The 15,869-nt window shown below is 47.5% G+C and overlaps 1 protein-coding gene across 1 annotated transcript in view; it reads left to right on the top strand.

Annotated features, from left to right (window-relative positions):
- Nucleotides 1-15,869, top strand: part of rps6kal (ribosomal protein S6 kinase a, like) — a 92,760-nt gene that overhangs the window by 19,764 nt on the left and 57,127 nt on the right. Inside the window, exons 3-6 of the mRNA XM_065020018.1 lie at nucleotides 7,336-7,537; nucleotides 7,754-7,834; nucleotides 8,035-8,114; nucleotides 9,283-9,389. Coding sequence (XP_064876090.1) covers nucleotides 7,336-7,537; nucleotides 7,754-7,834; nucleotides 8,035-8,114; nucleotides 9,283-9,389 — 470 coding nt within the window. The remainder of the gene's footprint in view (nucleotides 1-7,335; nucleotides 7,538-7,753; nucleotides 7,835-8,034; nucleotides 8,115-9,282; nucleotides 9,390-15,869) is intronic.

Raw genomic sequence — 15,869 nt, 5'->3', positions numbered from 1 at the left:
TGAGTAACATGGAGGGTGTGTCTCACTGTGTGAGGAACATGGGGGGTGTGTCTCACTGTGTGAGGAACATGGGGGGTGTGTCTCACTGTGAGGAACATGGGGGTGTGTCTCACTGTGTGAGGAACATGGGGGGTGTGAGGAACATGGGGGGTGTGCACAGTAGTAGTAGTAATAATAATAGTAATTTGTATAGAGCTTTTCAGAACAGTGTACCTGGTAGAGGATAGTGTTCCTGGTAGAGGATAGTGTTCCTGGTAGAGGGTAGTGTACCTGGTAGAGGGTAGTGTACCTGGTAGAGGGTAGTGTACCTGGTAGAGGGTAGTGTACCTGGTAGAGGGTAGTGTACCTGGTAGAGGGTAGTAGAGGATAGTGTACCTGGTAGAGGATAGTGTACCTGGTAGAGGATAGTGTACCTGGTAGAGGATAGTGTAGGATAGTGTACCTGCTAGAGGATAGTGTAGGATAGTGTACCTGGTAGAGGATAGTGTAGGATAGTGTCCCTGGGTAGAGGAAAGTGTCCCTGGATAGAGGATAGTGTCCCTGGTAGAAGATGGTAGAGGATAGTGTTCCTGGTAGAGGATAGTGTTCCTGGTAGAGGATAGTGTTCATGGTAGAGGACTAGTGATCCTGGTAGAAGATAGTAGAGGATAGTGTTCCTGGTAGAGGATAGTGTTCCTGGTAGAGGATAGTGTACCTGGTAGAGGATAGTGTACCTGGTAGAGGATAGTAGAGGATAGTGTACCTGGTAGAGGATAGTGTACCTGGTAGAGGATAGTAGAGGATAGTGTTCCTGGTAGAGGATAGTGTACCTGGTAGAGGATAGTGTTCCTGGTAGAGGATAGTGTTCCTGGTAGAGGATAGTGTACCTGGTAGAGGATAGTGTACCTGGTAGAGGATAGTGTACCTGGTAGAGGATAGTAGAGGATAGTGTACCTGGTAGAGGATAGTGTTCCTGGTAGAGGATAGTGTACCTGGTAGAAGATAGTGTTCCTAGTAGAGGATAGTGTACCTGGTAGAGGATAGTGTACCTGGTAGAGGATAGTGTACCTGGTAGAGGATAGTGTTCCTGGTAGAGGATAGTGTTCCTGGTAGAGGATAGTGTTCCTGGTAGAGGATAGTGTACCTGGTAGAAGATAGTGTTCCTGGTAGAGGATAGTGTTCCTGGTAGAGGATAGTGTTCCTGGTAGAGGATAGTGTTCCTGGTAGAGGATAGTGTACCTGGTAGAAGATAGTGTTCCTGGTAGAGGATAGTGTACCTGGTAGAGGATAGTGAGGATAGTGTATAGTGTTCCTGGTAGAGGATAGTGTTCCTGGTAGAGGATAGTGTTCCTGGTAGAGGATAGTGTTCCTGGTAGAGGATAGTGTACCTGGTAGAGGATAGTGTACCTGGTAGAAGATAGTGTTCCTGGTAGAGGATAGTAGAGGATAGTGTTCCTGGTAGAGGATAGTGTAGTGTACCTGGTAGAGGATAGTGTTCCTGGTAGAGGATAGTGTACCTGGTAGAGGATAGTGTTCCTGGTAGAGGATAGTGTGTACCTGGTAGAGGATAGTGTACCTGGTAGAAGTGGTAGAGGATAGTGTTCCTGGTAGAGGATAGTAGAGGATAGTGTACCTGGTAGAGGATAGTGTACCTGGTAGAGGATAGTGTTCCTGGTAGAGGATAGTGACCTGGTAGTGTACCTGGTAGAGGATAGTAGAGGATAGTGTACCTGGTAGAGGATAGTGTACCTGGTAGAGGATAGTGTTCCTGGTAGAGGATAGTAGAGGATAGTGTTCCTGGTAGAGGATAGTGTCCCTGGTAGAGGATAGTAGAGGATAGTGTTCCTGGTAGAGGATAGTGTCCCTGGTAGAGGATAGTAGAGTGTATAGTGTACCTGGTAGAGGATAGTAGAGGATAGTGTTCCTGGTAGAGGATAGTGTCCCTGGTAGAGGATAGTAGAGGATAGTGTACCTGGTAGAGGATAGTAGAGGATAGTGTACCTGGTAGAGGATAGTAGAGGATAGTGTTCCTGGTAGAGGATAGTGTACCTGGTAGAGGATAGTGTTAGTGTACCTGGTAGAGGATAGTAGAGGATAGTGTGTTCCTGAGTGTACCTGGTAGAGGATAGTGTTCCTGGTAGAGGATAGTGTCCCTGGTAGAGGATAGTAGAGGATAGTGTTCCTGGTAGAGGATAGTAGAGGATAGTGTACCTGGTAGAGGATAGTGTACCTGGTAGAGGATAGTAGGTAGAGGATAGTGTACCTGGTAGAGGATAGTGTACCTGGTAGAGGATAGTGTTCCTGGTAGAGGATAGTGTACCTGGTAGAGGATAGTGTTCCTGGTAGAGGATAGTAGAGGATAGTGTACCTGGTAGAGGATAGTAGGGATAGTGTACCTGGTAGAGGATAGTGTACCTGGTAGAGGATAGTAGAGGATAGTGTTCCTGGTAGAGGATAGTGTACCTGGTAGAGGATAGTGTTCCTGGAGAGGATAGTGTTCCTGGTAGAGGATAGTAGAGGATAGTGTTCCTGGTAGAGGATAGTGTGGTAGAGGGATAGTGTCCTGGTAGAGGATAGTAGAGGATAGTGTACCTGGTAGAGGATAGTGTACCTGGTAGAGGATAGTAGAGGATAGTGTACCTGGTAGAGGATAGTGTTCCTGTAGAGGATAGTGTCCCTGGTAGAGGATAGTGTACCTGGTAGAGGATAGTGTACCTGGTAGAGGATAGTGTACCTGGTAGAGGATAGTGTTCCTGGTAGAGGATAGTGTTCCTGGTAGAGGATAGTAGTAGTGTTCCTGGTAGAGGGATAGTGTTCCTGGTAGTGTTCCTGGTAGAGGATAGTGTTCCTGGTAGAGGATAGTGTTCCTGGTAGAGTAGATAGATAGTGTTCCTGGTAGACCTGGTAGAGGATAGTAGGGGATAGTGTTCCTGGTAGAGGATAGTGTTGTACCTGGTAGAGGATAGTGTTCCTGGTAGAGGATAGTGTAGTAGTAGAGGATAGTGTACCTGGGATAGTGTTCCTGGTAGAGGATAGTGTTCCTGGTAGAGGATAGTGTTCCTGGTAGAGGATAGTAGTAGTGTTCCTGGTAGATAGGATAGTGTGGTAGAGGATAGTGTACCTGGTAGACCTGGTAGAGGATAGTGTTCCTGGTAGAGGATAGTGTAGTCCTGGTAGAGGATAGTGTACCTAGTGTAGTGTCCTGGTAGAGGATAGTAGAGGATAGTGTATAGTAGAGGATAGGTAGAGGATAGTGTTCCTGGTAGAGGATAGTGTTCCTGGTAGAGGATAGTGTTCCTGGTAGAGAGTGTACCTGGTAGAGGATAGTGTACCTGGTAGAGGATAGTAGAGGATAGTGTACCTGGTAGAGGATAGTGTACCTGGTAGAGGATAGTAGAGGGATAGTGTACCTGGTAGAGGATAGTAGAGGATAGTGTTCCTGGTAGAGGATAGTGTTCCTGGTAGAGGATAGTGTACCTGGTAGAGGTAGAGGATAGTTCCTGGTATAGTAGAGATAGTGTACCTGGTAGAGGATAGTAGAGGATAGTGTTCCTGGTAGAGGATAGTAGGATAGTGTACCTGGTAGAGGATAGTAGTGTTCCTGGTAGAGGATAGTAGAGGATAGTGTACCTGGTAGTACCTGGTAGAGGATAGTGTTGTTCCTGGTAGAGGATAGTGTACCTGGTAGAGGATAGTAGAGGATAGTGTACCTGGTAGAGGATAGTGTACCTGGTAGAGGATAGTGTACCTGGTAGAGGGTATAGTAGTACCTGGTAGAGGATAGTGTTCCTGGTAGAGGATAGTGTACCTGGTAGAGGATAGGGATAGTGTCCTGGTAGAGGTGTTCCTGGTAGAGGATAGTGTTCCTGGTAGAGGATAGTGTACCTGGTAGAGGATAGTAGGTAGAGGATAGTGTTCCTGGTAGAGGATAGTGTTGTACCTGGTAGAGGATAGTAGAGGATAGTGTACCTGGTAGAGGATAGTGTTCCTAGTAGAGGATAGTGTTCCTGGTAGAGGGATAGTGTAGTGTACCTGGTAGAGGATAGTGTACCTGGTAGAGGATACCTGGTAGAGGATAGTAGGGGATAGTGTTCCTGGTAGAGGATAGTGTACCTGGTAGAGGATAGTGTTCCTAGTGTTCCTGGTAGAGGATAGTGTTCCTGGTAGAGGATAGTGTTCCTGGTAGAGGATGGTAGAGGTAGAGGGATAGTGTACCTGGTAGAGGATAGTGTCCCTGGTAGAGGATAGTGTACCTGGTAGAGGATAGTGTCCCTGGTAGAGGATAGTGTTCCTGGTAGAGGATAGTGTACCTGGTAGAGGATAGTGTTCCTGGTAGAGGATAGTAGGGGATAGTGTACCTGGTAGAGGTAGAGACAGTAGGGGATAGTGTCCCTGTGAGGATAGTAGAGGATAGTGTACCTGGTAGAGGATAGTAGAGGATAGTGTTCCTGGTAGAGGATAGAGGTAGAGGATAGTAGTAGTGTACCTGGTAGAGGATAGTGTTCCTGGTAGAGGATAGTAGAGGGATAGTGTACCTGGTAGAGGATAGTGTACCTGGTAGAGGATAGTGTACCTGGTAGAGGATAGTGTTAGTGTTCCTGGTAGAGGATAGTAGAGGGATAGTGTTCCTGGTAGAGGATAGTGTACCTGGTAGAGGATAGTGTTCCTGGTAGAGGATAGTGTTCCTGGTAGAGGATAGTAGAGGATAGTGTACCTGGTAGAGGATAGTGTACCTGGTAGAGGATAGTGTGTTCCTGGTAGATAGTAGAGGATAGTGTACCTGGTAGAGGATAGTGTACCTGGTAGAGGATAGTAGAGGATAGTGTACCTGGTAGAGGATAGTGATGGTAGAGGATAGTGTACCTGGTAGAGGATAGAGGGATAGTGTACCTGGTAGAGGATAGTGTGGTAGAGGGATAGGTAGAGATAGTGTACCTGGTAGAGGATAGTAGGGATAGTGTACCTGGTAGAGGATAGTGTACCTGGTAGAGGATAGTGTACCTGGTAGAGGATATAGAGGATAGTGTACCTGGTAGAGGATAGTGTTCCTGGTAGAGGATAGTGTTCCTGGTAGAGGATAGTGTACCTGGTAGAGGATAGTAGAGGATAGGATGTGTTCCTGGTAGAGGATAGTGTTCCTGGTAGAGGATAGTAGAGGATAGTGTACCTGGTAGAGGATAGTGTAGGTAGAGGATAGTGTACCTGGTAGAGGATAGTGTACCTGGTAGAGGATAGTGTACCTGGTAGAGGATAGTGTACCTGGTAGAGGATAGTGTACCTGGGATAGTAGGATAGTGTACCTGGTAGTGTTCCTGGTAGAGGATAGTAGAGGATAGTGTACCTGGTAGAGGATAGTAGAGGATAGTGTACCTGGTAGAGGATAGTGTAGTGTTCCTGGTAGAGGTAGAGGATAGTAGAGGATAGTGTGGTAGACCTGGTAGAGGATAGTGTTCCTGGTAGAGGATAGTAGTAGTGTTCCTGGTAGAGGATAGTGTAGGATAGTGTTCCCTGGTAGAGGATAGTAGAGGATAGTGTACCTGGTAGAGGATAGTGTACCTGGTAGAGGATAGTAGAGGATAGTGTTCCTGGTAGAGGATACCTGGTAGAGGATAGTGTCCCTGGTAGAGGATAGTGTTCCTGGTAGAGGTAGAGGATAGTGTACCTGGTAGAGGATAGTAGGGGATAGTGTACCTGGTAGAGGATAGTAGAGGATAGTGTACCTGGTAGAGGGATAGAGGATAGTGTACCTGGTAGAGGATAGTAGAGGATAGTGTACCTGGTAGAGTAGAGGATAGTGTACCTGGTAGAGGATAGTAGAGGATAGTGGAGAGGATAGTAGTGTACCTGGTAGTGTAGGAGAGGATAGTGTTCCTGGTAGAGGATAGTGTGTTCTGGTAGGGATAGAGGATAGTGTTCCTGGTAGATAGGATAGTAGAGGATAGTGTAGTGTTCCTAGGTAGAGGATAGTAGAGGATAGTGTACCTGGTAGAGGATAGTAGAGGATAGTGTACCTGGTAGAGGATAGTGTTCCTGGTAGAGGATAGTGTTCCTGGTAGAGGATAGTGGGGATAGTGTTCCTGGTAGAGGATAGTGTAGTGTTCCTGGTACCTGGTAGAGGATAGTAGAGGATAGTGTACCTGGTAGAGGATAGTGTACCTGGTAGATAGTAGAGGATAGTGTACCTGGTAGAGAGTAGTATAGTAGAGGATAGTGTTCCTGGTAGAGGATAGTGTTCCTGGTAGAGGATAGTGTACCTGGTAGAGGATAGTACCTGGTAGGATAGTGTACCTGGTAGAGGATAGTGTACCTGGTAGAGGATAGTGTACCTGGTAGGGGATAGTGTACCTGGTAGAGGATGTGTATATGTTAAAGAGGATAGTGTACCTGGTAAAAAGATAAAATAAAAACAGAATACATTTAGAAGTAGAGATAGTGCTAAAATCACTTTCCAGATTAGTACCTGGTAAGAAAATGGTATTTAGAAATGTCCCTTTAAAGGTTCAGATTAATTGTGTGACTCTCAGATGTTAGTAGAGAATCTGTACCTGGCAAGGGCCATAGTAGAGGATATTGTACCTGGTAGAGATATGAGGAGTGATTCTGGTCCACTAGTTGACTGGAGGTCCAGGTAGAGGATGGGGGTGTGTCCCTGGGATAGTGGGTAGAGGATAGTAGGTGATAGTGTCCCTGGGGGATGTGAGGAGGATGGGGGTGATGGGGGAGGATGTGTACCTGTGGGATGTGGGAGGATGGGGGTGATGTGGGAGGATGGGGGTGATGTGGGAGGACGTCTTGGTCCTGGTCAGGCTGCACTATTCTGGAGAATGTGTTTTATTTTTATTGAACTTTTTATTTAACTCGTCAAGTCAGTAAAGAGCAAATTCTTATCTACAATGACGGCCTACCCAGGCCAAACCCAGACTGCACTGGGCCAGTTGTGCACCACCTTATGGGACTCCCAATCACGGGCGGATGTGATACAGCCCGGATTCGAACCAGGGGCGGTAGTGACTCCTCTTGCACTGGGATGAAGTGTGTTAGACTGCTGCGCCACTCGGGAGCCTCTGAAGTGATTTGCCCCTGAACAGAGCTGTAGTCAATCCGGGAAAACATTTAGGTGTGTTTCTCTGCATCTGGCTGGGAGAGCGATAGTGGATACGGTTTATATGGGCATCACAGGACAGAGAAGGGTCAAAGTTGACTCCATAGTTGGAGAGGGTGGATGGCTTGACCGTCGATTGTAGGGCAGATGTTCCTGGTGACCTACTTGAATAAGGGGTTGTATGTGCGTATATATTTTGTGTGTGCATGCAGTACTAACTGTGTGTGTGTGTGTGTGTGTGTGTGTGTGTGTAGGACGAGGTTACGTCATATTCAGAGATCCATATCACCCACCATGTGAAGGAGGGCTGTGAGAAGGCTGACCCGAGGCAGTTTGAGCTGCTTAAGGTCCTGGGACAGGGTTCCTTTGGAAAGGTTTTTCTGGTTCGGAAGGTCACGGGTCCAGACGCGGGTCAGTTATATGCAATGAAAGTCCTCAAGAAGGCTTCGTTGAAAGGTAACAGTCCATTTATCATCATGCATGTTCTCTCAGATGATCTCTCTGACACTATGCTCACTTCAATGCTTTATAGACTCATATCATATTGTAGAAACTAATGGCCCTGTTTGTCTGGAATCTCATGTGCGTCTGTCGCCCTGTGCCTCGGTGCGTCTGTCGCCCTGTGCCTCGGTGTGTCACCCTGTATCTGTCTCTCTCTATTTGTCTGTCCAGTCAGGGACAGAGTTCGTACCAAGATGGAGCGAGACATTTTAGTGGAGGTCAATCACCCCTTCATAGTCAAGTTGCACTACGGTTAGTCTAATCTTTCACCCCTGACCCTTCACCTCTACCCTCTCTCCCCTTCATAGTCAAGTTGCACTACGGTTAGTCTGATCTTTCACCCCTGACCCTTCACCTCTACCCTCTCTCCCCTCCATAGTCAAGTTGCACTACTGTTAGTCACTCTGTCATTGTTCTGACTATAGAGGTGTCTAACGCTTCTTGTCTCTCAGCCTTCCAGACCGAAGGGAAGCTCTATTTAATCCTGGACTTTCTCAGGGGAGGAGACGTCTTCACGCGCTTATCCAAAGAGGTGAGACACCTTTCTACTGCTATAGTCCATTAGAAATAATTTCCCAAGATGTGGGTTATTCACTTTGCTTTTGACTGCATTTAAATGTACAGTCAATGGCCAGTTTATTAGATACACCCGTCTACTACTGGGTAGGATCCCCTTTTGCTTGCAGAGCAGTCAGAATTCTTTGGGGCATGGATTCTACAAGATGTGGCGTTCAAACATTGCTAGCGTGTGCCAGGACAACATTCCCCACGCCATTACACCACCCCCACCAGCCTGTACCGTTGACACCAGGCAAGTTGGGGCCATGGACTGCTTACGCCAAATCCAGCATGATGCAACAGGAACCGGTATTCATCGCACCAGGCAATGTTTTTCCATTCCTCAATTGTCCAGTATTGGTGATCACTTGCCAACTATAAGAGTGGAACCCGGCGTGGTCGTCTGGATCCCGGTGTGGTCGTCTGGATCCCGGCGTGGTCGTCTGGATCCCGGCGTGGTCGTCTGGATCCCGGCGTGGTCGTCTGGATCCCGGCGTGGTCGTCTGGATCCCGGCGTGGTCGTCTGGAACCCGGCGTGGTCGTCTGGAACCCGGCGTGGTCGTCTGGATCCTGGTGCAATATCCCATCTGTGATAAGCACCAACGAGTTCCGCGATGCTGTTCCGCTGTTGTACCGCACCGTTATTTGCCTGTTAGCACGATTCTTTTCATTCTCCTTTGGCCTCTCATCAACGGGCTGTTTTCGCCCACAGGACTGCCGTTGGCTAGGCGTTTTGTGTTTGTCGCTCCGTTCTCGGGTAAACCCTAGGCACTGTTGTGTGTGTAAAAAGGCCAGGAGACCGGCTCAGAGTCGCTTAGGTCACTCGTTTTTCCCATTCTAACGTTCAGTCGAACAGTTATTGAATGGCTTGATGCCTGCTTTATATAACAAGCCACATGACTCACTGTCTGTAGGAGCTAACCATTATCATGAACGGGGGTGGTGTACCTAATAAACTGGCCACAGTGTATAATGCTATAAAGAATATGGCTGTATTTAAATGTGTAAATAGTATTATTTATATAATGTAAATGATATTGTTTTGTGTAGCTCTAACTGTATTTAGGAATGTGACATTCTAATGTGTTGCCTATGACTCTTCCCTCCGAGGCCAGACAGTAAATGTGTCCAGTTCTCACTAGGTTATGTTTACAGAGGAAGATGTCAAATTCTACCTAGCAGAGCTGGCTCTGGCCCTCGACCACCTGCACCATCTGGGCATAGTTTACAGAGACCTCAAACCAGAGAAGTATGTACCATAACCCTCCTAGTCTTTCTGCCTCTAACTCTAGTGATTTAAACCCCTACATGGTATTTTGGGTGTTGTGATGGGTTAGGGGTATTTTGGGTGTTGTGATGGGTTAGGGGTATTTTGGGCGTTGTGATGGGTTAGGGTATTTTGGGTGATGGGTTAGGGTATTTTGGGTGATGGGTTTGGGTATTTTGGGTGTTGTGATGGGTTAGGGGTATATTGGGTGTTGTTAGGGGTATATTGGGTGTTGTGATGGGTTAGGGGGTATTTTGGGTGTTGTGATGGGTTGTCGTATTTTGGGTGTTGTGATGGGTTAGGGGTATTTTGGGTGTTGTGATGGGTTAGGGGTTAGGGGTGTTGGGTTAGGGGTGTTGTGATGGGTTAGGGTATTTTGGGTGTTGTGATGGGTTAGTGTATTTTGGGTGTTATGATGGGTTCGGTTGGTTAGGGGTGTTGTGATAGGTTGGGGTGTTGCTAGTGATGGGTTTGGTTGGTTTGGGGTGTTACTTGTGGTGGGTTAGGGTATTTTGGGTGTTCTGATGGGTTAGGGTATTTTGGGTGTTGTGATGGGTTAGGGGTATTTTGGGTGTTGTGATTGGTTAGGGGTATTTTAGATGTTGTGACGGGTTAGGGGTATTTTGGGTGTTGTGATGGGTTAGGGGTGTTGGGTTAGGGGTGTTGTGATGGGTTAGGGTATTTTGGGTGTTGTGATGGGTTAGGGTATTTTGGGTGTTGTGATGGGTTAGGGTATTTTGGGTGTTGTGATGGGTTAGGGGTATTTTGGGTGTTGTGATAGGTTAGGGGTATTTTGGGTGTTGTGATGGGTTAGGGTATTTTGGGTGTTAGGGGTATTTTGGGTGTTGTGATGGGTTGTGGTGTTTGGGGTGTTGTGATGGGTTCGGTTGGTTAGGGGTGTTGTGATGAGTTTGGTTGGTTAGGGGTGTTGTGATGGGTTGGGGTGTTGCTAGTGATGGGTTTGGTTGGTTTGGGGTGTTACTTGTGATGGGTTGTGGTGTTTGGGGTGTTGTGATGGGTTAGGGGTATTTTGGGCGTTGTGATGGGTTAGGGTATTTTGGGTGATGGGTTAAGGTTAGGGTATTTTGGGTGATGGGTTAAGGTTAGGGTATTTTGGGTGATGGGTTTGGGTATTTTGGGTGTTGTGTTGGGTTAGGGGTATATTGGGTGTTGTGATGGGTTAGGGGTATATTGGGTGTTGTTAGGGGTATTTTGGGTGTTGTGATGGGTTGTGGTGTTTGGGGTGTTGTGATGGGTTCGGTTGGTTAGGGGTGTTGTGATGGGTTCGGTTGGTTAGGGGTGTTGTGATAGGTTGGGGTGTTGCTAGTGATGGGTTTGGTTGGTTTGGGGTGTTACTTGTGATGGGTTGTGGTGTTTGGGGTGTTGTGATGGGTTAGGGGTATTTTGGGCGTTGTGATGGGTTAGGGTATTTTGGGTGATGGGTTAAGGTTAGGGTATTTTGGGTGATGGGTTTGGGTATTTTGGGTGTTGTGTTGGGTTAGGGGTGTTGTGATGGGTTAGGGGTATATTGGGTGTTGTGATGGGTTAGAGGTATATTGGGTGTTGTGATGGGTTAGGGGTATTTTGGGTGTTGTGATGGGTTGTCGTGTGATGGGTTAGGGTATTCTGGGTGTTGTGATGGGTTAGGATATTTTGGGTGTTGTGATGGGTTAGGGTATTCTGGGTGTTGTGATGGGTTAGGGTTTTCTGGGTGTTGTGATGGGTTAGGGTATTTTGGGTAATGGGTTAGGGTATTCTGGGTGTTGTGATGGGTTAGGGGTGTTGGGTTAGGGGTGTTGTGATGGGTTAGGGTATTTTGGGTGTTGTGATGGGTTAGGGGTGTTGTGTTGGGTTAGGGGTGTTGTGTTGGGTTAGGGGTGTTGTGTTGGGTTAGTGTGTTTTGGGTGTTGTGATGGGTTAGTGTATTTTGGGTGTTGCTAGTGATGGGTTCGGGTCGGTTAGGGATGTTGTGATAGGTTGGGGTGTTGCTAGTGATGGGTTTGGTTGGTTTGGGGTGTTACTTGTGATGGGTTGTGGTGTTTGGGGTGTTGTGATGGGTTAGGGTATTTTGGGTGTTGTTAGGGGTATTTTGGGTGTTGTGATGGGTTAGGGTATTTTGGTATTGTGATGGGTTAGGGTGTTGTGATGGGTTAGGGGTATTTTGGGTGTTGTGGTGTTTGGGGTGTTGTGATGGGTTCGGTTGGTTAGGGGTGTTGTGATGGGTTCGGTTGGTTAGGGGTGTTGTGATAGGTTGGGGTGTTGCTAGTGATGGGTTTGGTTGGTTTGGGGTGTTACTTGTGATGGGTTGTGGTGTTTGGGGTGTTGTGATGGGTTAGGGGTATTTTGGGTATTGTGATGGGTTAGGGGTATTTTGGGCGTTGTGATGGGTTAGGGTATTTTGGGTGATGGGTTACGGTTAGGGTATTTTGGGTGATGGGTTTGGGTATTTTGGGTGTTGTGTTGGGTTAGGGGTGTTGTGATGGGTTAGGGGTATATTGGGTGTTGTGATGGGTTAGGGGTATATTGGGTGTTGTGATGGGTTAGGGGTATTTTGGGTGTTGTGATGGGTTGTCGTGTGATGGGTTAGGGTATTCTGGGTGTTGTGATGGGTTAGGGTATTTTGGGTGTTGTGATGGGTTAGGGTATTCTGGGTGTTGTGATGGGTTAGGGTATTCTGGGTGTTGTGATGGGTTAGGGTATTTTGGGTGATGGGTTAGGGTATTCTGGGTGTTGTTAGGGGTTAGGGGTGTTGGGTTGGGGTGTTGTTTTAGGGGTGGGTTCGGGTCGGTTAGGGATGTTGTGATAGGTTGGGGTGTTGCTAGTGATGGGTTTGGTTGGTTTGGGGTGTTACTTGTGATGGGTTGTGGTGTTTGGGGTGTTGTGATGGGTTAGGGTATTTTGGGTGTTGTGATGGGTTAGGGGTATTTCGGGTGTTGTGATGGGTTAGGGGTGTTGTGATGGGTTAGGGTATTTTGGGTGTTGTGATGGGTTAGGGGTGTTGTGATGGGTTAGGGGGTATTTTGGGTGTTGTGATGGGTTAGGGGCGTTGTGATGGTTAGGGGCGTTGTGATGGGTTAGGGGTGTTGTGATGGGTTAGGGGTATTGTGATAGGTTAGGGGTGTTGTGATGGGTTAGGGGCGTTGTGATGGGTTAGGGCGTTGTGATGGGTTAGGGGTGTTGGGTTAGGGGTGTTGTGATGGGTTAGGGGTGATGGGTTAGGGTATTTTGGGTGTTGTGATGGGTTAGGGTATTTTGGGTGTTGTGATGGGTTAGGGTATTTTGGGTGTTGTTGTGGTGTTTGGGGTGTTGTGATGGGTTCGGTTGGTTAGGGGTGTTGTGATGGGTTCGGTTGGTTAGGGGTGTTGTGATAGGTTGGGGTGTTGCTAGTGATGGGTTTGGTTGGTTTGGGGTGTTACTTGTGATGGGTTGTGGTGTTTGGGGTGTTGTGATGGGTTAGGGGTATTTTGGGTATTGTGATGGGTTGTCGTGTGATGGGTTAGGGTATTCTGGGTGTTGTGATGGGTTAGGGTATTTTGGGTGTTGTGATGGGTTAGGGTATTTTGGGTGTTGTGATGGGTTAGGGTATTCTGGGTGTTGTGATGGGTTAGGGGTATTTTGGGTGTTGTGGTGGGTTAGGGGTATTTTGGGTGTTGTGATGGGTTGTCGTGTGATGGGTTAGGGTATTTTGGGTGTTGTGATGGGTTAGGGTATTCTGGGTGTTGTGATGGGTTAGGGTATTCTGGGTGTTGTGATGGGTTAGGGTATTCTGGGTGTTGTGATGGGTTAGGGGTTAGGGGTGTTGGGTTAGGGGTGTTGTGATGGGGTAGGGTATTTTGGGTGATGGGTTAGGGGTGTTGGGTTAGGGGTGTTGTGATGGGTTAGGGGTGTTGTGATGGGTTAGGGTGTTGTGTTGGGTTAGGGTGTTGTGTTGGGTTAGGGTGTTGTGTTGGGTTAGGGTTGTTGTGTTGGGTTAGGGGTATTGTGTTGGGTTAGTGTGTTTTGGGTGTTGTGATGGGTTAGTGTATTTTGGGTGTTGCTAGTGATGGGTTCGGGGTGTTGGGTTAGGGATGTTGTGATAGGTTGGGGTGTTGCTAGTGATGGGTTTGGTTGGTTTGGGGTGTTACTTGTGATGGGTTGTGGTGTTTGGGGTGTTGTGATGGGTTAGGGTATTTTGGGTGTTGTGATGGGTTAGGGGTATTTCGGGTGTTGTGATGGGTTAGGGGTGTTGTGATGGGTTAGGGGTGTTGTGATGGGTTAGGGTATTTTGGGTGTTGTGATGGGTTAGGGGTGTTGTGATGGGTTAGGGGTATTTTGGGTGTTGTGATGGGTTAGGGGTATTTCGGGTGTTGTGATGGGTTAGGGGTGTTGTGATGGGTTAGGGGTGTTGTGATGGGTTAGGGTATTTTGGGTGTTGTGATGGGTTAGGGGTGTTGTGATGGGTTAGGGGTATTTTGGGTGTTGTGATGGGTTAGGGGCATTTTGGGTGTTGTGATGGGTTAGGGGCGTTGTGATGGGTTAGGGGCGTTGTGATGGGTTAGGGGTGTTGTGTTGGGTTGGGTTAGGGGTGTTGTTAGGGTGTTGTGATGGGTTAGGGGTGTTGTGATGGGTTAGGGGTGTTGTGATGGGTTAGGGGGTGTTGTGATGGGTTAGGGCGTTGTGATGGGTTAGGGCGTTGTGATGGGTTAGGGCGTTGTGATGGGTTAGGGCGTTGTGTTGGGTTAGGGCGTGATGTGTTGGGTTAGGGCGTTGTGATGGGTTAGGGCGTTGTGATGGGTTAGGGCGTTGTGATGGGTTAGGGGCGTTGTGATGGGTTAGGGGCGTTGTGTTGGGTTAGGGGCGTTGTGTGTTGTGATGGGTTAGGGTATTTTGGGTGTTGTGATGGGTTAGGGTATTTTGGGTGTTGTGATGGGTTAGGGTATTTTGGGTGTTGTGATGGGTTAGAGTATTCTGGGTGCTGCTATTTACTTTAGAAGACACATTGTCCTGTTGTTGATGGTGATGTTGTTACTGTGATGGGTTAGGGGTGATGTGATGGGTTAGGGGTGTTGTTACTGTCAGGAGGTATGTGTGTTTCTCTACTATACCTACTAATATGATGGGTTAGGGGTGATGTGATGGGTTAGGGGTGATGTGATGGGTTAGGGGTGATGTGATGGGTTAGGGGTGATGTTACTGTCAGGAGGTATGTGTGTTTCTCTAATATACCTACTAATGTGATGGGTTAGGGGTGATGTGATGGGTTAGGGGTGATGTGATGGGTGATGGGTTAGGGGTGTTGTTACTGTCAGGAGGTATGTGTGTTTCTCTACTATACCTACTAATGTGATGGGTTAGGGGTGATGTGATGGGTTAGGGGTGATGTGATGGGTTAGGGGTGATGTTACTGTCAGGAGGTATGTGTGTTTCTCTACTATACCTACTAATGTGGTGGGTTAGGGGTGATGGGTTAGGGGTGATGTGATGGGTTAGAGGTGATGGGTTAGGGGTGATGTTACTGTCAGGAGGTATGTGTGTTTCTCTACTATACCTACTAATGTGATGGGTTAGGGGTGATGTGATGGGTTAGGGGTGATGTGATGGGTGATGGGTTAGGGGTGTTGTTACTGTCAGGAGGTATGTGTGTTTCTCTACTATACCTACTAATGTGATGGGTTAGGGGTGATGGGTTAGGGGTCATGTGATGGGTTAGAGGTGATGTGATGGGTTAGGGGTGATGGGTTAGGGGTCATGTGATGGGTTAGGGGTGATGTTACTGTCAGGAGGTATGTGTGTTTCTCTACTATACCTACTAATGTGGTGGGTTAGTGGTGATGGGTTAGGGGTGATGTGATGGGTTAGAGGTGATGTTAGGGGTGATGTTACTGTCAGGAGGTATGTGTGTTTCTCTACTATACCTACTAATGTGATGGGTTAGGGGTGATGTGATGGGTTAGGGGTGATGTGATGGGTTAGGGGTGTTGTGATGGGTTAGGGGTGTTGTTACTGTCAGGAGGTATGTGTGTTTCTCTACTATACCTACTAATGTGATGGGTTAGGGGTGATGTGATGGGTTAGGGGTGATGTGATGGGTTAGGGGGTGTTGTGATGGGTTAGGGGTGTTGTTACTGTCAGGAGGTATGTGTGTTTCTCTACTATACCTACTAATGTGATGGGTTAGTGGTGATGGGTTAGGGGTGATGTGATGGGTTAGGGTGTTGTTACTGTCAGGAGGTATGTGTGTTTCTCTACTATACCTACTAATGTGATGGGTTAGGGGTGATGTGATGGGTTAGGGGTGTTGTTACTGTCAGGAGGTATGTGTGTTTCTCTACTATACCTACTAATGTGGTGGGTTAGTGGTGATGGGTTAGGGGTGATGTGATGGGTTAGAGGTGATGTTAGGGGTGATGTTACTGTCAGGAGGTATGTGTGTTTCTCTACTATACCTACTAATGTGATGGGTTAGGGGTGATGTGATGGGTT

This window comes from Oncorhynchus nerka, linkage group LG6 (genome assembly GCF_034236695.1).
Source record: "Oncorhynchus nerka isolate Pitt River linkage group LG6, Oner_Uvic_2.0, whole genome shotgun sequence".
Taxonomy (NCBI): Eukaryota; Metazoa; Chordata; class Actinopteri; order Salmoniformes; family Salmonidae; genus Oncorhynchus; species Oncorhynchus nerka.
This window is presented reverse-complemented; position numbering and strand designations above follow the sequence as displayed.